At 41.7% G+C, this 25,350-nt stretch overlaps 1 protein-coding gene and 1 long non-coding RNA gene across 2 annotated transcripts; both read left to right on the top strand.

Annotated features, from left to right (window-relative positions):
- Nucleotides 1-7,968: 7,968 nt before the first annotated feature.
- LOC134215525 (uncharacterized) lies at nt 7,969-9,055 on the top strand. Its single transcript, XR_009980205.1, has 3 exons — nt 7,969-8,187; nt 8,335-8,429; nt 8,503-9,055. It is a non-coding gene; the product is annotated as an uncharacterized LOC134215525 (long non-coding RNA).
- A 434-nt stretch (nt 9,056-9,489) lies between these two features.
- On the top strand, nt 9,490-25,024 carry LOC134211237 (nuclear pore complex protein Nup160 homolog). The gene is made up of 17 exons (XM_062687931.1): nt 9,490-9,710; nt 9,814-9,916; nt 9,985-10,280; nt 10,340-10,535; nt 10,597-10,772; nt 11,303-11,706; nt 11,765-12,286; nt 22,098-22,203; nt 22,276-22,546; nt 22,607-22,807; nt 22,861-22,979; nt 23,045-23,611; nt 23,678-23,859; nt 23,928-24,225; nt 24,391-24,551; nt 24,613-24,816; nt 24,907-25,024. Exons 1-17 carry the CDS (start codon nt 9,617-9,619, stop codon nt 24,949-24,951), a joined length of 3,945 nt encoding a protein of 1,314 aa, XP_062543915.1. The 5' UTR covers nt 9,490-9,616; the 3' UTR covers nt 24,952-25,024.
- The last annotated feature ends 326 nt before the right edge of the window (nt 25,025-25,350 follow it).

Raw genomic sequence — 25,350 nt, 5'->3', positions numbered from 1 at the left:
CAACGACTGCTGGTGGATATTTCTGGATCACGAATAAATCAGCAATTTAAGCTCGTCGACGCTCGTACGGTTGGAAAATTGATGCTCCCTAAGCAATCATTGAACTACCGTGGTCTAGCGGCAAGATATCCCCACCTTCGTGGGCTATTGATCAACGATTACAAGGAAGTTGCACCGAAGCTACTGATTGGTCTTGACAACCTGAAGCTCACAATACCGTTGAAGATACACTACTAAAAATCCACACATATTTATTGGCAAAAATCCATAGATTTAACTTATGATGCATATCAGCGCACACATAACCATTCACCACGTGAACTACTTATAAAATATATATCCAAATAAACTTTATGTGTGGTCTCGAATTAGCAATTATTTAATTTATGTGTGTTTCTATATCGATTATATTAGGGTGGAGCTATTGCAAAAATCTATAACGGCGACACATATATCTTATATAGATATTTTTGGCAGTGTACGTGAAGGTGACTGGGGCCACCCAATGGCAGCCAAATGTCGTCTTGGCTGGAGCATCTACGGTTGTCCCTCTAGCGAGGTAGGACCGATTACTTGTGGGTTTCACGTTGGAGGATGGACCAATCACGATCAAGAATTGAACCAGTTAGTTCGGAACTATGTAGCGGTGGATAACTCTGGAATAACATCGCCAATAGCTCATTTAGAGTCCGATGAAGAACGACGTGCACGTGAAATTTTGGAAACAACAACTAGGAGAATTTCCACCGGGTTCGAAACTGGCCTTCTCTGGAGAGCGGACAACGTGCAGATGCCCAACAGCTATGGAATGGCCTACAGGCGGCTCCGTAATCTTGAAAGGAAGCTTTGCGATAATGAACATCTATACGAACGTGTACGGACAATAATACTAGATTACGTTGAAAAGCAATACGCGCACGAAGCAACGAAATATGAGCTAACCACGACAAAGCCAGAAAAATGCTGGTATTTGCCTCTTGGCGTCGTTTCGCATCCGAGGAAAAACAAAGTTCGATTGATTATGGATGCGAGAGCAACGGTAGACGGCGTGTCATTCAACTCTTCCTTGCTAAAAGGACCAGATATGCTGGCGTCATTGCCAGCGGTTCTCAGCAATTTTCGGAGGTTCCAGTATGCTTTAGCCGCCGACATAAAGGAAATGTTTCACCGAATCAAGATACGAGAAGAGGATCGACAGTTCCAAAGGTTCCTTTGGCGAGACCGACCGGACGTGGAACCGACAATATTCGTGATGAACGTAGCAATCTTCGGGTCCACGTGTTCCCCGAGCTCGGCCCAATACGTCAAAAATCGCAACGCACGGGATTTTGCCGATGACTATCCAACAGCGGCCAACGCAATCATCCGCCACCATTATGTCGACGATTATTTGGACAGTTTCGGAACGAAAGAGGAAGCAGTAACAGTCGGCCGTGAAGTGAAGACAATCCACGAGAAAGGCGGTTTTGAAATACGAAATTTCCTGTCCAACAAACCGGAAATCGCCGAAAGTGTGGGGGCGCAATCAACAGCAATGGAGAAACTATTCCAAATAGGAAAGGAGGAATGTTCTGAATCTATTCTCGGTATGAGGTGGAGCCCTGGCAGCGATCATTTCACCTTCTCTCTGGAGTTGCATAAAAGTTTACAGGATGTACTGGCCGAAACACACATACCCACGAAACGAGAAGTGTTGCGGGTTGTTATGAGCCTCTTTGATCCTCTAGGCTTGATAACGTTCTTCTTAATCCACGGAAGAATCCTTATGCAGGACATATGGACCTCTGGGATTGGTTGGGACGACACCATCAACAGCGATTTGTGTGAACGATGGAGATTGTGGTCGGGATATCTACCGCAGTTAAGCTCGATCTGTATCCCGCGTTGCTATTTCACAGGTGGTAACCAAGAAACATACAACGCGCTACAAATACACGTTTTTGTTGATGCGAGTGAATCGGCTTATTCTAGTGTACTATACTTCCGTGTGAAAACTTCGTACGGAGTGGATACTGTGCTAGTATCAGCGAAATCAAAGGTAGCTCCGCTTAAAATGCTCTCCATTCCCCGTTTGGAACTTCAGGCGGCAGTGCTTGGATCGCGACTGTTGAACAGTGTTATAAAGATGCACGATCTCCAAGTAACCAAGCAAGTGCTCTGGACTGACTCCCGGACAGTGTTGGTTAAATTCCGATCATCGTAAATATCATCAGTTCGTGGGCTTCCGCATAGCAGAAATCTTAACTACAACGGAAGTAGACGAATGGCGGTGGATTCCCACTAAAATAAACGTAGCGGATCTTGCAACGAAGTGGGGAACGGGTCCCGATCTGAGTGGAAATGGTGTGTGGTTTCACGGCCCGGAATTCTTACGTCAGCCAGAAGAGTTGTGGCCACAGCAACAGCGAGAAAACTCTCCGACTGTAGAAGAGATCAGATCCTGCAACGTTCATGGATCTACCCCGCAACCAATGGTGAACTTGGCTCGCTTTGGTCGCTGGGAGCGAATTCAGCGAACATTAGGGTATGTGCACCGGTTCGTCGATAACGTACAACGAAGACAACAAGGTGTTCCACTAGAATTGGGGATTCTCACTCAAACTGAATTGGCTGCGGCGGAGCGAAGTTTATGGAAGCAAGCGCAACACGATTACTACCTGCGTGAAGTGGAAGATCTTAGCGAGAAAAATTGTACAACGGTGTCAAAATCCAGCAACATTTATAAACTGTGTCCTTTCCTGGATAAGTACGGTGTACTTCGTATGCGCGGTCGGCTCGATCTAGCTTTGTATGTGCCATACGAGGCCAAGTTTCCAACAATACTTCCACAACAATCGACAATAACATGGTTGGTGGTGGATTGGTTTCATCGCCGATATAGACACGCAAATCGGGAAACAATTACTAACGAAATGAGACAGCATTTTTACATACCGAAAATGCGTGCATTAGTTGCAAAGGTAGCAAAGAGCTGTATGTGGTGTCGTGTACGGAGAACTGTGCCGAAGTCACCAACAATGGCTCCTTTGCCAAAAGTACGTCTCACTCCATTCGTACGCCCTTTCACATATGTCGGCCTTGACTACTTTGGCCCAGTGCTGGTGAAACAAGGAAGAAGTAACGCGAAGAGATGGATTGCTTTGTTCACATGTCTGAGTATTCGTGCGATCCACATGGAAGTAGCTCACTCTCTCTCAACGGAATCCTGCATCTTAGCGATCCGAAGGTTCGTTAACCGTCGTGGGGCGCCAGCTGAAATATATAGCGACAACGGGACAAACTTTCACGGCGCCAACAATAAACTGCAACAGCAGATCGCAGAACGCGACCAGACCCTAGCCACAGTCTTTACCAACACCAATACCAAGTGGTCCTTCAATCCACCTGGAGCTCCTCACATGGGTGGAGTGTGGGAGAGAATGGTCCGCTCTGTGAAAATGGCCATAGGAACGTCCCTCGAACCAGGAAACCGGACGATGAAACGTTGGAAACGATTATCATAGAAGCTGAAGGAATAATTAATTCGCGACCGTTGACTTATATCCCATTAGAGTCTGCCGACCAAGAATCACTTACTCCCAATCATTTTTTATTAGGGAGCTCTAGTGGTATCAAGCAGCTATCGGTATTGCCAATGGAGTATCGTACGACTCTGAGAAGTAGCTGGAAGCTGGCCCAACATTTGGCCGACGGATTTTGGAGGAGATGGCTTAAAGAATACCTGCCAGTAATATCACGGCGATCCAAATGGTTTGAAAATGTAAGGGATATTGCAGTAGGCGATCTAGTGCTCGTCGTGAACGGAGGAGTTCGAAACCAATGGATAAGAGGACGCATCGAGAAGGTAGTGCCTGGCGCGGATGGAAGGATTCGGCAAGCATGGGTACGGACAGCTGGAGGACTACATCGTCGTCCAGCGGTAAATTTGGCGCTGCTCGACGTCGCTGAAGTGGGTGAACTTGGCCTAGAACATCGTAGTCGTTCACGGGAGGGGGTATGTGACGGCGAACAGCCCTAACACTCAAACAGCCATACGCATGTTTTGCAGTGGACCGGTTGAGCTGACACTACGGAGCATGACAAACGATGACAATGCAGGGATAAAATTCAAAACAAAGTCAGCAAGTGGTTGGACAAATTCTCGCCAGTTATCAAATTTCCTAAATCTAAATATTATATTAATTATTCTAATTTGGAATCAGATTCCGTGAAAAGTATTGGATTTAAAGCTTAGCTTGTGACTGTGAGTGGGACTTTAAGTGCAATAACATAAAGCAATTTCAATAATAAGTTGCATATTTCCAGCTTCTCACATGTGCAGAATTACTGATCTACTTAGTTACTTAATCTAATTGAACACAAATACACTGAACATTTAATTATCCCTAAGTAAGTAGAACAAGTACAAAATGAATTGTGAAAGCATGCAATTTACCCTAAATTATATCCTAAACAGTTTAAACATAACCTAGAAGCTACCAGCTAAGAGAGGATTCAGGTGAAGCAAATACTGAAGATTTGTAAGTAACTATACCTATTCATGCGCTAAATGTAAAACTAATTTAAAATATATTCTAGTTAAAGTTGCCCTGAAACTGCAGCATTCGTAGTTCCGCTTCTAGAAAATTCAGTCGAAACACAACCCCTATACAGCGCGTTCCAATCCTTGGTAATTGCCTACTTTTAGGGTATTATCAATTATTGAACTGGGTTGTATGAATGGGGTGGCCCAGCCGCTAGACAGTGGAGTCCCTACTCCCTCATAGAGTGGGAGGTGCCCAGGTAAAGTGTTGTGGGATGGTTTCTTCTCTTCTATGTAGAGCGGAATAATTGGTTCAATGTTTTATATTTGGTTTTACGTAGTTTACGTCGAGCGGTCGTATCTTGTATACAACCCCAACATTTTTTTTTGAAAAAAAAAATAAACCTTTGCTACAACTTGAAGCACGATACAAAAATTTAAATGTTTCTACTTCATGCTATTTTAAAGATAATAAATATTTTTCAAAAAAAATATTAATAATTTTCTCTATTGTTACGCGTAACAAAACTTCGAGAAACCCCCAGCCCCCATATTTTGTTAAACAAATCGTAACAAAAATTAATTAACCCCCAAGGGCCTCATACGCCTGTCACTGGCGAACAAAGCTCGTGTACTCTGCATCGAAGCTTAGAACCGGTGTTAGGGCGCAATCGTTAATGTGAACATTAGGGTGGTTCAAAAAATCGATTTTGCTCCACAGTGCTCATCTGATTCTTTAGTATGTTCTGAGTGTCCTCTGTAAATTTGAGCTCATTTGGATTAAAACTGATTTAGCACAAGCCGTTTCAAGTTTGCATGCAAATTAGTATGGGGAAGTTTATTTTTTATTTTATTATACTGTTAATGACGTTCCCTCATTAAGCGCAGGTTAAAATAAAACCTACATAGCTAAAAGGAATACTCAACAGCTTTCACCCAACGAAAATCGCATGTTTATTAATCACCCCAATAATTATAATAATAGTAATTATAGTAATCGATTTTAAGACAGGTTGCGAATCTTAAGTCATGATCGTTAAACTTCTTTGAGGGCATCACTGAAATGTGCCGTGAAACATAGTAGCCTGAATTTGTGCGTGCTATCTTTCGCGCCACGAGCAGCAATGTTGCCTGCTGAGGAGTTATGCAATTAGCTCCAGAAAATGACGGTATAGATTAACTTTGATTACTAATTATTGGGGCGATTAATCAACATGCGATTTTCGTTGGGTGAAAGCTGTTGAGTATTCCTTTTAGCTATGTAGGTTTTCTTTTAACCTGCGCTTAATGGGGAAGCGTCATCAACAGTATAATGAAAAAATAAATTTCCCCATACTAATTTGTATGCAAACTTGAAACGGCTTGTGCTAAATCAGTTTTAATCCAAATGAGCTCAAATTTTTAGAGGACACTCAGAAAATGGTATAGAATCAGATGAGCACTGTGGAGCAAAATCGATTTTTTGAACCACCCTAGTGAACATTTTTATATTCGGTTAGTTACTGCAAATAAATTCCTTTTCGAGTACCTATAATCAAGCAGGTATCTCAAGCATACCACATTGTTATATTGCTGCATGATTGAGTGTTTAATTTTGATAAAATATCGAAAACAAAAGTGTGCATAAAAATTGCCTCGCCATAACAAAAAGGTGGTAGAGAATTAACACTATTGTTTACAGTTTAGAACCAAATCCAGATGTCGCACATGTTGGGGTAGGGATGCAGTGCTCCGCCTTCTCCCCCTGATACCCCCTATAGGGCACTGCACGTAAACATCTCTTTCTCTTTCGTTCCTCATAAATTTTGACGTTTACTGGCCTTGTTGTTTTTTAATTTCTTTGCAGCGAGAAAGAGACAAAAAAGTCCGTGCAGTGCCCTATTGCGTTACGTAATATTTGAACATACCCTTACTTGCCCTACACGCACATTTTTTTCTACTCTATAGTGAGTAGTTTTGTATTGCCGTCTCTTTTTTCCCACAGAAATTTTACTCACTTTTGAAAAAAGTGGAACCACTCAAAATTTGAGTAGTAGTTGAGTATTTGAGTTTTTTCAAAAAGTGAGTAAAATTTCTGTGGGAAAAAAAGAGACGGCGATACAAAGCTACTCACCGGTGAGTAAAATCAAAATGAGCGTGTATAGGGCACTGTACGAAAACATCTTTTTCTCTTTCATTCTTCATAAATTTTGACATTTACTGGCCTTGTTGTTTTCTAATTTCTTTGCAGCGAAAACGAGACGAAGCAGTCCGTGCAGTGCCCTCACTGTTAGAAAAAAGTACCTAATATTAGGTACTTTTCACTCAAATCGAAGGTTCAGTGTGGGAACCCAAAATTAAGAACTTTTTTTTTGAAATTAAGTGAAATTCACTTAATATTAAGTAAAATCTATTTAGGCTGTGAACCATTCCACCTATTCGTTTAACTTTTAGTTAAAATTTGACACTCCGATGGTTATTTTCCCATCGTGGTTAAAATTTTACTCCGAAGCCGACCCATTTGAGTTTTGACAGATTGATAGTTATTTAGAACGAAATGGATTTGGCGCCAATTTTCTCGCGACCAAAGTTTAACTATCGAACTGTCAAATCTAACCATGCTCCGGAGCAGGGTTATTTTTAACCACGGCGAAATAACCATCGAACTGTCAAATTTTAACTAAAAGTTAAACGAATCGGTGGAATGGTTCACAGCCTTAATTTTAAATACAAACTAGCCAAAAGTTAGATAAATTTCACTCAACTTTTGTAAACATGAGATTACCCAACGTTGGGTTCCCACACTTTAATGCCCTTGTTGAGTGGTTTTGCTCTTCATTTTATGACAACAAAGAGAAGAGGGAGGGAGATGCAAGAGAAAAAAAGTACCTAAAATTAGGTACTTTTTTCTAACCGTGTATAGGACTGCTTTGACTCTTTCTCGTTGCAAAGAAATCTGAAAACAACAAGGCCAGTAAACGTCAAATTTCATGAAGAACGAAAGAGAAAGAGATTCTTCCGTGCAGTGCCCTATAGTACCCCGGATAAAAATTTACAGTACCTCGTATGGCATAATCCATTGAAGTACAATAGATTGTATGGTAAACAAAATAATCTATTGTACGTTTATTGTAGTTTTTTCACGGTCATAAAAATCTTTTATTGTGCTTACTTTAAATGCACAATAAATTTAACTGTTACCAATACATTCTATCTTGTTTTTATTGTTCGCTTATGTTTTGTATTGCTCATCCCAAAACTAAATATATTATACAAGTATTCTAACTGGGTGATCAGAAAATCCATCTTGAAGAAAAAATTATATAATTTTTAAACATTTAATTTGTTTACTGTATTAATGAAATAACAAATGAATACAATAGAGTAACAAAAGGATTAATTATTAAATGAAAAAAAAAAGTTTTATCGATTTTTAAATAAATACTTTTTATTTCAGGTCTTGAAATATTCATGTTATGACCAGGTTGAATTAAAAATATAAATAGGAACGAAAACTTTTGCATAACATTTTACTCGGAGATTGGCTGGATTTATTTGAGCGTGTACTTTTTGTTTATGATTAGTGGAATGAAAAAATGAAACTGATGTTGTGGTGCGGGAAGTGTCCCTTCATTATACGGATTCTGGGAGTGGGCAAGCGGCGGATCATAGGCTGCTGTGTCGTGGTGAGTATCTATAATGTTAACATCATAATACCGGATGATTTTGATGCGGGAGAACTTTTAAAAGTACCTTTAGGAAGGGGTTCTTAATTTCCACCGCCGAAGCAGTTCGGAACATTTTTGTTAACATGTATCCTTGTTCCTTTTCAGAAGGAAGTTTATGGTAAAACCACGTAAGACTGAATATGGTTCGGCAGCTATTATTGGCCTATCTTACCAATTAGATACAATAATAACTGATACAGGTAACTTTTCCTTTTTTTCGAAGTACTTTATATAAGAAAACTGACATGCTTTTATAATTTACATTTTTTACAGGTTCACACATAACCTGATGTGTTAGAGAAAACGACTAACTTCGATTCACCCACCAAGAAAAAACAAGTCGTATGTAAGTCCTAAAGGAGACATCAAGCTCTCTTTTCTGGTGGCTGAAATTACACTGTGCTCAGCGAGTATAGCGAGGTGCATGATCGGCGCATTTGATTTTAACGTCAATGCATCAGTGACTAAGTAAAAGCAAAGCGCCAAACAACAATACTAACACATTAAATTTTGGATTGAATGAAAACTAATTTGAAATCGAACAAAAACTGGATGAAAACAAAATTTAAATTGAATTCAAATGAAATTCAAATAAAATTAAAGTAAATTGGAATTAAATTCAAACTAAAATTATTGTTGAATCACATTGAATTGAAATTAAAGTAAAATTAAGTTCAAACTGATTGAACATTAAGCCTATACTAAAATAAAATTAAATTGAATTAAAATAAATTGTAGGACATAAAGTTGTATTGTATTTTTGTTGTAATATTAGAGTAAAATGTATTCTAAATTTCATTATATTTCTACTGTAAAACAATAAAAAAGTGAGAGAAAACATTTAACATACATTATTTTCTATTGTTTTGTCCCTCTAAATCGTCCCATTGGAGAACCGTTGAATCAATTGTTTTGCTCTGAAAAATGTATGGAAAATTTTCGATTTTTTTATTGTAAAGATACATAACAACCCCCCTTTTTTATTGTAAAAGTCCCATTTACCATTCATTTTATCGTGGAAAACCATTATTTCCTATGTGATTTAATTGTTAAAATTCCATTATATTTAATGGTAAATCCTTTGTTTTACATGGTGTTGTTACAGTAAAATTTATGATATTTTAATTATATTTTTTATCCGGGACATTTTTATCCGGGTATTCATTTCACATGAAAGGGCTGACTTCGTCATTTCATCCGCCGAACTATGCGGAAAATAACTATATATCCCCAACAACAAATAGCTGTCATTTGCAGCTGTCGCTCCTCGTTTATTCGTCTTTCCTTTCACGAAACGCGCGTTTGTGTATTAATATTGAATGAGAAGAGCTTCCTAAATAAATTTTCAACAAATTTACGGTGAAACTCCAACAGAAAACCACAAGAAATGGATCTATTCGTTCCCGTACAATATCGGGAGGTACCGATGAGACAGCTTTTTTCGAATTCCAGCAGCTGGCGCGAGATAAATGTTAGCACCGGTAAGTGAGCGTTGCGTTTCGCCTTGGTGGGATCGCTTTGTGTCATGGCCTGAGCAGAGTGATGCTGTAAACTGATAACAAACTTGCAATCGTTTCGTTTTAGGGGGAATCCATAACATGCTTCAGGATGTTAAAACATCGGAACAATGTGGAGGGTACTGCTTCGCTGAGCGGGAGGACTACCGTTCGAATCGATTCATTTATTGGTAAGTGTTCGTAGACAAAAAAAAATCGAACAGGAGATCTTCCTAACGGCAATTTGGTTCTTTTGAAGGCGAACATGTCGTGATTCAATCTTTCTGAGTGAAGTGAGTATGAATCTGAACTTGTCTAAGAATAATTTAAAGATCGGTTTCGACGAAAGCCCGATTCTGACGGTTGACATCAGCGGCAATCAGATGCAGGTTTTCGTGCTCATTGTGACGGTTACCAGTGTGCACCGAATCGTTTTGAGACATCCCAAGGTCAACAGTGTGAATCCAGATGGAACGCCGGAATCTATTCTGGGAACCGTTACAAGAGAGCAGATTTGTGATGCGGCTTCATTCTACGTTATTAGCAATGATATTGGTGAGTATGAGGCTGTTAATGTTTGTGCAGTAGATATTCAATACACAACTATTTCTTAGGCCAATCTCTACCGGCAAATGCGGCTGCTTACCGGGCAGAATACGACACGGGTGATAGTGAAGCCTTTTTCGCAGTATCGACAGTTTCGGCCTTATTTATGTTCCAGTTGGGTCAGCATGGTGGCATAAAAATAACCGAACTTAAACATAATCAACTGATTTCGAGGTTCTTCTCCAATATAACGGACGCTTGGAGGTTCAAAACAACAAACCGATATGAATGTTATCAAAACATATAATACTTATTAAAATTCCAGAAAGAAGAACGCCAACGCTCCGGATCAAATTGTCTCGCTAATGTTTGATCAGTTGAACGGTCATTCCGTGTTGTATGCCTTTTATCGGAACAATGTGGTTCGTATGTGGAACACCAGTGGATCCAACGTTGGTGCCGAGTGCTTTATCAAAAATGGCGATCAAAAACAGGAGGGATGTAAGTTTCAATGAGATTGATGTTATGTCACGGAAAAACATTAACAAAATAAGTATATTTTTTAAACAAGCAAACATTTATGTGCTCTCTTCTTTTAAGTTACGGGTGAATAAAAATGTTTTATCGGAGCTCTAAAACAATTCTTAGCTTTTTCAGCGCAAACTCCATACAAATCTTGAATAATAATTAATAGACAATTTGAACTTTCAAAATTAATATATGGGAAAGTTACCCCCGATCAAATATTTTATAATAGTGCTGTCCAATGAGAGCTCGAAGTAGCTCGAAGTTTCTCCCTGTCCTGCTCATCCCCATTTGTTGACAAAAAAGAACGAGCAGGACGGGAACAACTTCGAGCTACTTCGAGCTGCTCATTGGACAGCATTAATATTTGACGTGAAAGAAGTAAACTTATAGTTTTGTTTTGTGTAGTGTAGTGCATGTTTCAGAGATACCGATTTATTGATAATAATCTCTTTCGACTTAAAACACCTTAATGTTGTTCTAAATTATCATTTTTCATTTTTCAGCACAAACCAACATGGTTCGGAAATCGGATAACCTCATGGCTGTGTTTCTGGCATACTCTGATTGTTCGGAATTTATTATACTTCGACCGACGTCGACCGATTCCGGCAATGTTACTCTTGTAAAGGAGAGCGCAATTCTGGCTCCGAACTACGATTTAATCGATTTCAAATTATCGAATCAAAGCATCTGGGCACTATGGTGTAATGCGGAAGGAGAAATGCAAGTCCTCACGTATTCATTGCGCAGTGAAGTCGACAGCTTCTGGCTTCCGATTCCGTTGGAAACCATGGATGACAAGTACACAGCCAAACTGGAGAAAGGTACCGACCTAAAACATGTTTACTGCAGCCGTATATTCCATTCCGGTCGTTTTCACAACAACGTCATTGCCAAGACACTTTCGGTATGATTTGCTTAGTTATTCGGATTACAGTTTCATAACAGAATATATTTTATCACAGATGTTCAATCGAAGTTTTACCTACTCGGGAGCTAATATTTCCACGGCGGCCCTAAAACGCCACGTGTGCAGCTACATCGATGGTGAGTTGCAAAACGAACGCAAAGTGCAGAACATCTCCGACGAGGAGTTCATCGAGTTGTCTTCCAATCTTTGGGAGAAGTTCTACATGTGCTGCTCGCAGTACAACTTCGAAGCTTGTCAGCCGATCGGGGTGCTTATTCTGGACCGCATGGATGCATTCTGCTTGATCCGTAAAAAGTTTATTTCGTTCTTCCGGCCGTGTGACGAACTGGAGGTTGCGTTCTTGTCTGAGAACTACCCGGGTAGCGTAATCACCGGTGGCGCTGGTGGTGGCAAATCACTGCAGCAGGATGTGGCTGTGCTGATTCGAGTGTTGAAGCAGATCGATAAATTTGTACCCGAGGACGATAAGCTGGAGATCGAATCCTGCTTGTTCCAGCTGCGTTCGACCAAAGATGTGATGGAAGGCATCGCAGCGTCGCAATGTTTTGGAAATCAGGTAGGTTCGCTGAATCGTGGAATGTTTATTGTGTTTGCGTTTACTTCTGTTGCTCAAACATGTACCCGTGCTTTGGAAATAATGGTTTGAATGGACGGAATATATATAAATAATATATTCCGAATATATACAACGGACTCAATTTAAGGGGGGAAGCCCATATGGAATAATGCCATTTGGCATAACGACTTGATTGCCCAAGGGCCATTTGGCATGAAGACCATTTGGCATAATATGTTGGGTACCTTAAAACAAATTGGCTGGGCTCGATCCTCGGTTCGGTCTAGGAAATTATCCGGTTAAACAAGACCATCAACACAGGTAGCAGAAGCTTTCACCTATGCTTTGATGGTATTGGTGTACGTGGGAGTGCTATGAGATTCGTCAAATCGACGTTCACACCTTTGTTTACAAAAGCAGATAAAGTCGTTTTTAAAATTTGGTATTTATTTTCTCGACTTCCCTGGGCATAAAAGTATCATCGAGATAGCCTCATGAATACGAAAGCTGCGCAACAGCAATGCTTCAGTGGGGGATGTAATGCCAATAAGACGAAGAAGAGAAAAGTGCAGTAGAGTAAATGACCATTTCTTTAAAAATATGCATTTGCACGAAGTCGTAAATGATTCTTTTTCTACAAGTAGGTACGCTTCGAATAAAACAAAAGTTCCTCCGGGAATTGCTCCGGAAATTCCTCCGGATGTTCCTCCGGAAGTTCCTCCGGGAATTCCTCCTGAAGTTCCTCCGGGAATTCCTCCGGAAGTTCCTCCGGGAATTCCTCCGGAAGTTCCTCCGGGAATTCCTCCGGAAGTTCCTCCGGGAATTCCTCCGGAAGTTCCTCCGGGAATTCCTCCGGAAGTTCCTCCGGGAATTCCTCCGGAAGTTTCTCCGGGAATTCCTCCGGAAGTTTCTCCGGGAATTCCTCCGGAAGTTCCTCCGGAAGTTCCTCCGGGAATTCCTCCGGAAGTTCCTCCGGGAATTCCTCCGGAAGTTCCTCCGGGAATTCCTCCGGAAGTTCCTCCGGGAATTCCTCCGGAAGTTCCTCCGGGAATTCCTCCGGAAGTTCCTCCGGGAATTCCTTCGGAAGTTCCTCCGGGAGTTCCTCCGGGAATTCCTCCGGAAGTTCCTCCGGGAATTCCTTCGGAAGTTCCTCCGGGAATTCCTCCGGAAGTTCCTCCGGGAATTCCTCCGGAAGTTCCTCCGGGAATTCCTCCGGAAGTTCCTCCGAATTCCTCCGGAAGTTCCTCCGGGAATTCCTCCGGAAGTTCCTCCGGGAATTCCTCCGAAGTTCCTCCGGGAATTCCTCCGGAAGTTCCTCCGAATTCCTCCGGAAGTTCCTCCGGGAATTCCTCCGGAAGTTCCTCCGAATTCCTCCGAAGTTCCTCCGGGAATTCCTCCGGAAGTTCCTCCAGGAATTCCTCGGAAGTTCCTCCGGGAATTCCTCCGAAGTTCCTCCGGGAATTCCTCCGGAAGTTCCTCCGAATTCCTCCGGAAGTTCCTCGGGAATTCCTCCGAAGTTCCTCCGGGAATTCCTCCGGAATTGTTCCGAAGTTCCTCCGAATTCCTCCAGAAGTTCCTCCGAATTCCTCCGAAGTTCCTCCGGGAATTCCTCCGGAAGTTCCTCCGGGAATTCCTCCGGAAGTTCCTCCAGGAATTCCTCCGAAGTTCCTCCGAATTCCTCCGGAAGTTCCTCCGGGAATTCCTCCGGAAGTTCCTCCGGAATTCCTCCGGAAGTTCCTCCGGAATTCCTCCGGAAGTTCCTCCGGGAATTCCTCCGAAGTTCCTCCGGGAATTCCTCCGGAAGTTCCTCCGGAATTCCTCCGAAGTTCCTCCGAATTCCTCCGGAAGTTCCTCCGGGAATTCCTCCGGAAGTTCCTCCGAATTCCTCCGAAGTTCCTCCGAATTCCTCCGGAAGTTCCTCCGAATTCCTCCGGAAGTTCCTCCGAATTCCTCCGGAAGTTCCTCCGAAAGTTCCTCCGGAAGTTCCTCCGGGAATTCCTCCGGAAGTTCCTCCGGGAATTCCTCCGGAAGTTCCTCCGGGAATTCCTCCGGAAGTTCCTCCGGGAATTCCTCCGGAAGTTCCTCCGGGAATTCCTCCGAAAGTTCCTCCAAAAGTTCCTCCGGAAGTTCCTCCGAAAGTTCCTCCGGAAGCTCCTCCGGGAATTCCTCCGGAAGTTTCTCCGGGAATTCCTCCGGAAGTTCCTCCGGGAATTCCTCCGGAAGTTCCTCCGAATTCCTCCGAAGTTCCTCCGGGAATTCCTCCGGAAGTTCCTCCGAATTCCTCCGGAAGTTCCTCCGGGAATTCCTCCGGAAGTTCCTCCGGGAATTCCTCCGAAGTTCCTCCGAATTCCTCCGAAGTTCCTCCGGGAATTCCTCCGAAGTTCCTCCGAATTCCTCCGAAGTTCCTCCGGGAATTCCTCCGGAAGTTCCTCCGGGAATTCCTCCAGAAGTTCATCCGGAAGTTCTTTCGGGAGTTCCTACGGAAGTTCCTCCGGGAATTCCTCCGGAAGTTCCTCCAGAAGTTCATCCGGAAGTTCTTTCGGGAGTTCCTACGGAAGTTCCTCCGGGAATTCCTCCGGAAGTTCCTCCGGGAATTCCTCCGGAAGTTCCTCCGGGAATTCCTCCAGAAGTTCATCCGGAAGTTCTTTCGGGAGTTCCTACGGAAGTTCCTCCGGGAATTCCTCCGGAAGTTCCTCCGGGAATTCCTCCGGAAGTTCCTCCGGGAATTCCTCCGGAAGTTCCTCCGGGAATTCCTCCGGAAGTTCCTCCGGGAATTCCTCCGGAAGTTCCTCCGGGAATTCCTCCGGAAGTTCCTCCGAATTCCTCCGAAGTTCCTCCGAATTCCTCCGGAAGTTCCTCCGAATTCCTCCGGAAGTTCCTCCGGGAATTCCTCCGGAAGTTCCTCCAGGAATTCCTCCGGAAGTTCCTCCGAATTCCTCCGGAAGTTCCTCCGGGAATTCCTCCGAAGTTCCTCCGGGAATTCCTCCGGAAGTTCCTCCGGGAATTCCTCCGGAAGTTCCTCCGGGAATTCCTCCGAAGTTCCTCCGAATTCCTCCGGAAGTTCCTCCGGGAATTCCTCCGGAAGTTCCTCCGGGAATTCCTCCGAAGTTCCTCCGAATTCCTCCGGAAGTTCCTCCAGAATTCCTCCGGAAGTTCCTCCGGAAGTTCCTCCGAAGTTCCTCCGGAAGTTCCTCCGGAAGTTCCTCCGAAGTTCCTCCGAAGTTCCTCCGGAAGTTCCTCCGGGAATTCCTCCGGAAGTTCCTCCGAGAATTCCTCCGGAAGTTCCTCCGAGAATTCCTCCGGAAGTTCCTCCGGGAATTCCTCCGGAAGTTCCTCCGGGAATTCCTCCAGAAGTTCCTTCGGGAATTCCTCCTAGAGTTCCTCCGGGAATTCCTCCCTAGATTTCCTCCGGGAATTCCTCCTAGAGTTCCTCCGGGAATTCCTCCGGGAATTCCTCCGGAAGTTCCTCCGGAAATTCCTCCGGGAATTCCTCCGGAAGTTCCTCCGGGAATTCCTCCAGAAGTTCCTTCGGAAGTCCGGAAATCCTCCGGAAGTTCCTCCGGGAATTCCTCCGGAAGTTCCTCCGGGAATTCCTCCGGAAGTTCCTCGGGAATTCCTCCGGAAGTTCCTCCGGGAATTCCTCCGGAATTGTTCCGGAAGTTCCTCCGGGAATTCCTCCAGAAGTTCCTCCGGGAATTCCTCCAGAAGTTCCTCCGGGAATTCCTCCAGAAGTTCCTCCGGGAATTCCTACGGAAGTTCCTCCGGGAATTCCTCCGGAATTGTTCCGGAAGTTCCTCCGGGAATTCCTCCAGAAGTTCCTCCGGGAATTCCTCCAGAAGTTCCTCCGGGAATTCCTCCAGAAGTTCCTCCGGGAATTCCTCCAGAAGTTCCTCCGGGAATTCCTCCGAAGTTCCTCCGAATTCCTCCGGAAGTTCCTCCAAATTCCTCCGGAAGTTCCTCCGGGAATTCCTCCGGAAGTTCCTCCGGAATTCCTCTGGAAGTTCCTCCGGGAATTCCTCCGGAAGTTCCTCCGAATTCCTCCGGAAGTTCCTCCGGGAATTCCTCCGGAAGTTCCTCCGGGAATTCCTCCGGAAGTTCCTCCGGGAATTCCTCCGGAAGTTCCTCCGGGAATTCCTCCGGAAGTTCCTCCGGGAATTCCTCCGGAAGTTCCTCCGGGAATTCCTCCGGAAGTTCCTCCGGGAATTCCTCCGGAAGTTCCTCCGGGAATTCCTCCGGAAGTTCCTCCGGGAATTCCTCCGGAAGTTCCTCCGGGATTTCCTCCGGAAGTTCCTCCGGGAATTCCTCCGGAAGTAGTAGTAGCTTTGACTGACTACAGATATCTATGGTTTCTACTCCGTGATTGACCAGAGTCAGTGAAATTGCACAAAGAGTCAACTGAATGACAGACTGGGATTGTTCAAGCATTCTCAGTGTGCATGTTTCAGTGACTCAAATATTCAAAAGATCAATAACGGCGCTGGCCACATCCTTGTAGGAAGAGTGAAGGAATATTATTAGGTGTTTTTTTTTTCTATTAGAAGACCGTGTTTACCTCTGCGTCTCCACAAAAACCACAGGAAGGATTATCAGTTAGTCGGTAGGCATCGTTGGATCTGGATTCACTCTGATAAACGATACGACCGTTAATTTACAATGTTGTGTAAACTCATACGTGAATATGTACGTTATGTGGAAGATATTGATTTGGAAAATGTATTGGTGGTAACCACTTTCCCTTCGATGGGCCTCGAACCCATGACCCTACAGTACGCTAGACTGGTGCTTTAACCAACTAAGCTACGAAGGACCTCCGTCGGCCTTCGCAACAGCCGCCAGACATTCTAAATACTCATGCTCCTCTAATGTGAACGTGTACTATACACATGTGGTGTGGAAGTGCTGGGGTGGCATTGTGCATCTCGATTCGAACGTAATTCTATCGAGTCGAACATGTTTGGCATTACGGGTTTCGATTCGATCTCGAAAACGACTCATCGTTCGAGTTTGCTCGAGGAGGTACAAGAATAACGAGATGTTTTGGCATTATGGAAACTCGATAGCACACTGAAAAACGACTCAAGTCGAACGAAAAACACTCGTCACCTTTATAGCTTTCGAATGTTGTTCGAGAGTTATTTCTTGCTGAAAGTTTTTAATTATATTTGTTATTATTTCTCTACGGGAAGAGAATACATGTTTTATTATTGTCTCTTGAGGAAAAGAATGTCATTAGTATACCTACTTTTATAGTTTCCAGACAATATGCAATCTCCAATTATCCCGCAATCCGCGTAAAAACGACTTCAACTAAAATCGTTTTTTTTTTAAGTTTTCACGTATTTCTTGACGATTTCAATAAATCGCGTGGAAATTCTATGAGAAAAATATGCGTAAAAACGTGTATATTCCTGTGTGGCAGTGAAATTGCACTTGCCGTTTACTATATAAATAAATATTCAATGGCAACCATCGAAGTAGGCCTGATACGAACAATCAAATAAACAATAATCGAAGCAGTCGTTGCACGTGGATGTCTGTGACATGTGCCACACCATCGAAGGCAAAAGGTTTTCCTGGAGACTCCCGCTTGGATATTAACGGAACAAACTCCACAATTCCAAAATCTACACACTTAAATTTTTCCACCGATCTCGGCTGTGCAAATTTCGGTTTAAGTTCGTTTGCTGGAATATCGGCTGAATGAACGTATGTTCACGGTGGCTCCTTTGAGTGCCGCAGTAAACAAACTAATTTTTCAGCTGAGTTATCGGCAGTAAGTCACGAACCGAGCGCTCGGCTGTGCGGATCTCGGCAAAAGAATCAAAATATGCCGAGCTGAACTGAGTGTGTACGTAAAAATAGATGAGTTAAACAAAAAAAACGCGCATGACGTGACCCAAGTGCATTTAACTAAAACACATGGAAACAACAAAGTAATTTATTATCTAATCCTTCTTTAGCTTTAAATTATTAAGCTCATAATAGGATCTGTGGCATAAACTCGAATAAACATAAAACTTATAATTTGTGTCGTAGCAATATCTCAATTTACAAAACATGTCGTATCGGCATAATGTTATAATACGTTGCAACTGCTCAATAAATAATATTGCTTTTTAAAGTCATTTAGTACAATTTGTTTGTTGATAAATTAACTGCGCCATTTCATGCCCTGAAGGATGCCTTTCCAACAGGCAACATGCTACACGCAGATGAAATTACTCTTATTCTCTCTGTTTACTCACATTCGCCATGCACTGAAGGTTGTCTCTCCAGCGGGCGGCATACTAAACACGGAGACAGCTATCTCTTATTCTCTCTGTTTACATTTAGTTTGACAGAACATACTCGATTGAACTAGTACAGCACCATTCGAAATCTTGTACTGCGACTGAATGAAGTCGAACGAAATACATAATGCCGCATTTTTTTCGAAACGAATTCAAAAACTTACGAATCGAGTGATTCGATTCGAGATGCGCAATGTCACCCCTGGCTTCAGAAATGGATTGCGAGTGATTTGACCATGCGTCCAATTTGGGAATCTCGAGCTCGTTCAGTAGCCGCTAGGTTGCGAAGGCCGGTACACAACTTTCATTCAAAACCACTCAGCTTGATGCATATTTTTTTAGCAGGCTGGTAGAACAGGTGTACCAAAAGTTCACGAGACGCCCCTGCTAAAAGTTAAACGAATCGGTGGAATGATTCACAGCCTAAGTTTAAAATACCAAGGTCTTAATAAAAGCGTGGTGAAACTTTCGTCGTCACAACAAGCCATTGTCTAACGATTTCAGCAGCTTGGAATACAAATTTCAATCTTGCATTCAAGGCTATCATTTTCTCCTAAGTTATTTCACATTCGTTTATTGGAGTTTATAGAACACTAAAGTAAATTTTATTTTCTGATTAGCACGAAATATTGATTTCTGCTTTGTAAGTAAATTAATGATTTTGATCGTGTTTCCGATTAACACGCATAATGATCGCGCTTAAAAAAATATTATACTTTGTGCAACCAGTGCACACTGGGCCACGGGGCGGAGCTAGCCCGACAAAATACCTTGGAGCTTAGGGGATGCGTAATTTTGAGTTGGTGTCTTCGGAAGAGTGTCGTGTTTTGAAAAAATATGAAGCTCAGTGTCGAGCATTAGTTAAATTTTTCGCCGCATAGGTGGCGCTGCGATGCAAACTTTTTTGTTTTACGTTTTAGAGCTTTGGTGTCTTCGACAAAGTTGTAGAACGTAAAAAAATAACTGTAGTCGCCGAAGACACCTAAGCTCTATGTCTTCAAATTGCTGAGATATCAGTTAAAAATGTAAAATTTAATTGATTTTTATATTTCTCGCACTATTTTACCCAAAATTGTAAAAAAAAAACTAATCGCGACAGAACTAACTGATTTACACAACTGATTATGGTTATGGTCCATGCTTGAGTTGTTTTTACTGTAACTTGGTATAAAAGTATCATAGAGTTAGGGAAGTTATTGAATTCGAAACATTAAACTATCATATTAAGATAAAGGAACCGATCAGAGTAGTCCATATTTTTATCGAGTAACAAAACACACAGTACAAATCATCGGATGAAGATCGATGATCTTTGCCACAACATATCGATTAAGAATCGTAGTAGGCAAAGCGTATGCTGTTGATCTTAGTATACATATTTACCGAGGGTTATGCAGGTGAGATTTCAAAATCAAAACATTTCATCTTCATTAATTGTGGTTTTCTTGTTAAGCATTATAGCGAAAGTGTTTTTTTTTGCTTTTATCCGATCGATATGGCTCAAGGTAAATTATTTTAATCAGTTTATACATATCATACATTAATTAGTATATCAGTATCTAGTATCACCATACGACCAATTGTCGAGAAAACAGTTTCCTCAAACGGCCAGAGATTTCTTCCAAGAATCAGTGTAACAACTATTGAATTGTGCAAATAAAAGCATTTTCATAATTGTTTGTAGATTAGTCATTTTTATTATTTTTTCCTTCATATGTCACGTTGTCCAATGAAAGTTGAAGTCTGGGAAAAATAATAGAAGGCAACTGAAGTGTATTGTGTTTGCAAACTCGTTTTCTTGGTTAGCCATGAATTGTTTGCTTTGGCCAACTAGTGTTACTTTTATACTAAACTTTAAAACTATTCAATATATTTGACACCAAAAAACATGATATGTTTCAATATTCAGGTTAATATTTCTAGGAACTTTTTTCAAATGGTTCTGACCTTGATTTTTGGAATAACTATTGTGCTCTTAATTCAAACTTTTTTGGTCAAATAATGCACCCAACAAAAAGAATAGATTGCGATCTATCTGGTAGTAATGTCAGTTGAACGAAATACGCTGAATAGAGGGAGTATGAGTCGTTTCAAATTTCAAGGTCAAATACAGTTACGCCTATTTGAAAAAAAGTTCCTAGATTTCTCTTTCAACTTGATGAAATATCAAAAACTCTTGCATGAAGCATGAGCACTGTCGACTGTGACAGACTACTAGGTTTTAATATGTTATTTTTTTCATTTTTCGTAAATAGTCCAAGAAAATCGAAAAAAAGATGAAACTTTACAATTTTTACTATATCTCTGCAAATAGAAGGTATACAGCTTAGGTGTCTTCGGCAACTACAATTATTTTTCCACGTTCTACAACTTTGCCGAAGACACCAAAGCTCTAAACCGTAAAACAAAAAAGTTTGTATTGCAGCGCCACCTATGCGGCGAAAATTTGAACTAATGCTCGACGCTGGGCTTCATATTTTTTCAAAACACGACACTCTTCCGAAGACACCAACTCAAAATTATGCATCCCCTAAGCTCCAAGGTATTTTGTCGGGCTAGCTCCGCTCCGTGGCCCAATGTGCAGTGATACATTAATTTGTGCACGTTCTCTTGTTTCCTGTTAGAACGCAGACGGCAGAACGATTGCGCGATCGTTCATAAAATTTTATTCTTGTTTCTGCGTTTGGTATATTAATCCAATAGTGCGCCCTTGATGGTGTTTCCGATTAGCACGCAGAACGATGGCTGTATAATAAGATAATCATGAAGATGTAGAGTAGACCTCTTCATGTTTTTAAAAAGTATCAAAAATTCAACCGGTCAGCCCAGAATCACAATTCTTATGCTAAAATAAGTCTCCTGTCAAATTTTCAGCTTTTCCGGATAAAATTTCGAGGTGGCTCAAGTCGATTTAGTGTTTTTGGGCTATTTTCAATTTTGGAAAAAATCTAACAAGAGATATAAACGTCGAAAACTATCGCAACAACCTCTATATGGAAGCTTTCGGTGTGCTCTACAAGTCTTGTGAACATTGCGATTCGTTCCGCTCACGTTTTGTCCATGTTAAAGTGATTTTCAAGCTTTTAAGTGCATAAAAATACTGTTTCCCCCAAACGTCGTTGTTCTACAAAATTCTTGAATTTATGACAAATGATTGCTAATTTATTATTATTCCTCTTTTTTCCCTGCAAATTTGAGTTATATAATTGCCCATGTGGGATTTACTGTTAAATTCTTAAAAATCAGAAGCTGAATATTTGTCATAAATTTGCACGCTGAGCTTTCTTCAAACAAGTTGTTCAAACAAAGAATCTTCGATTTCACTTATTACTTCGATGCACCGGGAATTCCTCCGGAAGTGTAAAGGTATACTCGGTTTCAAGTAGCAACGAGAGTCGGGCAAACAATCATGAACCGAACTTTCTTGGTAATCATTTGCTTGCATGGCAACATGCAGACCCCTATATTTAGTAAAGGTAAGTAGGTGAATCAATTTAATGGGAAACTTTTATCAATTTCAGTGTAACCTTACTTCTGTCATTCAATCGATTGAAGATCTACCGAAAGCTATGGCCGTCGTATTGCAAAAACTTAAACTGGACTATGAACCCTCGCCGGATTCAAGCTGTATGTTTACTACATCTATATTACAGAAGATGTTCTATAACTAATCACCGAGCTTCTTTTAACATTTCCCAGTTATCTCGTTCTCCAAACAACTGCCATTCGGTGGGCTACTGGGTGTGCAACTGCTCACCGAAACCGTTCGCCAAATGATCCAGCTACGCTACATGGTGGTGCGCAATCTGATTGTCCTGCAGCACCTGCTGTTGAACAACTTTGCCCTCAACTGCAATGCGATGGAGATCATTCGGTCCAAGTGCATTCCGGACAGCGAGGTGTTCTTACAGTCGTACTACGTCATGAACTGGATCGCAGAATCGACGGTGGATTATGCGGCAATTAGAAGGTTGTTTCACAAATTGCAAATTGCCTGTGTTTCAGTTTAGGATTTTTTATGTTGTTTCAGCAAATCGTTGGAAAGTGATGTCTCATTGGTGATCGGCTATGAGGAAGCCTATGCGTTTGAGTACATATCGTTGTTGCACCTGTTTGTGGCCACCCGCGGTTTGAAAACTTGTATGTCGACCGAAGAGGGTCAACGAATTTCGGGCAGCTCCGAGTGGTTCTCGGTGCTTTTGAACATTTCCAATGGTTTACTTCGTCTCATGTAAGGATGAACAGTTTTCAATAGTTCAATGTCTAATATTAGTCTTGTTACAGATGGCCAGTAGCTGGGGATTTCACGTTCGGACAGTGGCTAATGCAAGGAGAGATGCACACGTTTATCGAGGAATACGTTCGGCTGCTCAACTCATGGTGCGAATGGAACAATTGTTCTAGTAAGTTACCAAAAGACTAATCAATTTTGAAAAAGACAAATGAGCTCGTTATGATCTTATTCCAGGAAATTTCATTTTGGCAAAATCCTATTTAATGAATGGAGAAAATGCAAAAGCATTGGACCTCTTTCCCCAATCAGCGAAGGGAATTATCAAAGAGCCATACCTCGTAAATTTCACCAAACCGTCCGATTTGTCTTCGGTGCCGCCAGACGAACTGCTCAGCATTTTTTACCTGAAGGTCATTCGCTTATTCGAACACTACGGAGCTTACGACTGTATCAATGTGTTGGCGCAGATTGCCATAGGCACGTCGGTACACAGCAAGCAACAGGCTATGTTCCAGAGCATTGATTTCAGTAGTCACATGGAATTGGGCCATTATGAGGAGGCGTATCACTCTTTGGTATACAATTGTGAGATCACCCGGAAGAAGGATTGTCTGCGGCAGCTGGTATGGCGCCTGTTTCAAGCGAAAAAGTTTAACGTTCTGGTCGATCTTCCGTACTATGGGTTAGAGGCCGACTTCCAAAATATCATGGAAATGCACGCTCGCTCAGTGGAGATTTGCGAGAACAGTCATTATGACTTTTTATATTCGTACCACATTCTCCAAGGAAACATGCGAAAAGGTAAGTTTTGATCCCAGAGTCAATGTGGAAGATTTTAGTTGTGAGCTTGTGTCTTTTTATCTACAGCTGCACTAATCGCCTACGAGAAAGCGATGCGTTGCCAACTAGAATGTAACTCTTTGGTGTTCCTGAAGATGCGATGCGAAGCATTACTCAAGTGTATTAACGCCCTAAATCTGGTGGTTCCGGAATATGCTTGGATAGCAAAGCCATCAATTTTCAAGGAAAGTAAATCTCAAGTCGAGTCGGTAAGTTGTTTATGGAAATTGTGATCTCATATTCGGCGTCCTTACACAAAACTTTCATTTTATTCCAGACACCGCAAATCGAGGTAGTCAGTCTACAAGATATTCGGAAGGAACTAATGGTAACGGAGGCGGTGCTGGAGATCTCCAAACATCTCGAAGATTACCGAGCAGTGCTCGATGTGGACACCAATGAGCTAATTGTCATTCTAGCGAACGCCAAATTGTACTCGACGGCATTCAAGTTGGCCCATGCGCTGGACAAAACCGTACTGCCCGTGTACGAAAGTTTGGCGACGTCGTGTGTTATGTGCTGCATGCAAGAAACAGCTGACAATTGGGACTGGTTGCATAAGAATAATTTAACAGGTTAGTATTTTTTTCTGAGGAAACTGCAGGTTAATTAATCTTGTCATTTTTGTATAATAGTCTATATTAGTTTTAGTTTTGCTTTAGTCTATATAGTCATTTTTATCTTGTTAAGAATGGAAGAAAAATGTGTCAACATGGTTTATTTATGCAAATTCTACGCAGATTCCGTTATCAGCCAGGACAGCACTGATACAGCTTGGAAGTTTTTGAAGCATTGTCTATCCAATGAAACCAAGAACCAGGAAGCCTGTCACGTCGTTGTAATGAATCAGATAATTTCGAAGAATGCATTCCCACCTCAGTGGTTGACTGATTGGTGTATGGTGAGTCACATTTTTGTTTAGCATTAAAAGAAAAAAATCAATTCAATTATGTTACCTACAGAACAAGACACCAACGAAGCTTCTGCAGCTGTATGTCAATTACGGTCGTTTAGAAGAAGCTTTCGACATTGCCGTGAAGTTGATTCAAGCGCAGCTAATTGGCCGTAGCTCCATTACTGAGCTGCATTTGAATCGGTTCCTGTTGCCGGTTACCTTGATTGATCGCCTTCAGTATGAGATGAGCAAGGAGGTGAAATTTCAAGAGGTATGTTTGACTATGATATTAAATAAAAAGCTCCAACGGTTACGTTACAAGAAATTTAATATATATTTTTTTATCTTATGTTTATTACAGAAAACCAATCTACTGGGACAACTTATTGGTTGTATTGCGAAGTGAATGATTATTTTTAAAAGTAATAGTCTATTGAAGAAAAAAATGCTTGATCGAGATATAAATGTGATGGTCTCAAGTCTATGTATGTATTATTTTGAGAAAAGTCTTCCCATGATACTTACTCTAGAGCTAGTCGCTTGTACAGATGGCCTTACACCAAACTTCAAATAAGTGTCTCCAATAAATCTATAATGCTCTTCAGGAACAGAAAGAAGCTTCTCGATGTGTAGTTTAGAACCAAATTTAAAACTTTTACGACACTTTTTGTCCGCTCTTATTGTTATGCTGCCCTTGCTCTCGATTAGGAAGTGAAAATCAAAGCTGAAGAAAATAAAAACAGAGAAAGTATAGAACGTTAATGATTTTAATTATTTTTCATTTAAACAATGTTTAACCTTCCTA

The sequence above is a fragment of the Armigeres subalbatus genome, chromosome 2 (genome assembly GCF_024139115.2).
Source record: "Armigeres subalbatus isolate Guangzhou_Male chromosome 2, GZ_Asu_2, whole genome shotgun sequence".
Taxonomy (NCBI): Eukaryota; Metazoa; Arthropoda; class Insecta; order Diptera; family Culicidae; genus Armigeres; species Armigeres subalbatus.
The sequence above is the reverse complement of the archived record's forward strand: the minus strand, read 5'-3'. Positions and strand labels throughout refer to the sequence as shown.

Bases quoted from the DNA above. Each gene is read 5' to 3' on its own strand.
- LOC134211237 (XM_062687931.1), top strand. From the start codon at position 9,617: ATGGATCTATTCGTTCCCGTACAATATCGGGAGGTACCGATGAGACAG. The intron at 22,204-22,275 runs GTATGTTTACTA...AACATTTCCCAG, and splicing joins ACCCTCGCCGGATTCAAGCT to TTATCTCGTTCTCCAAACAA. The intron at 24,817-24,906 runs GTATGTTTGACT...TGTTTATTACAG, and splicing joins AGGAGGTGAAATTTCAAGAG to AAAACCAATCTACTGGGACA.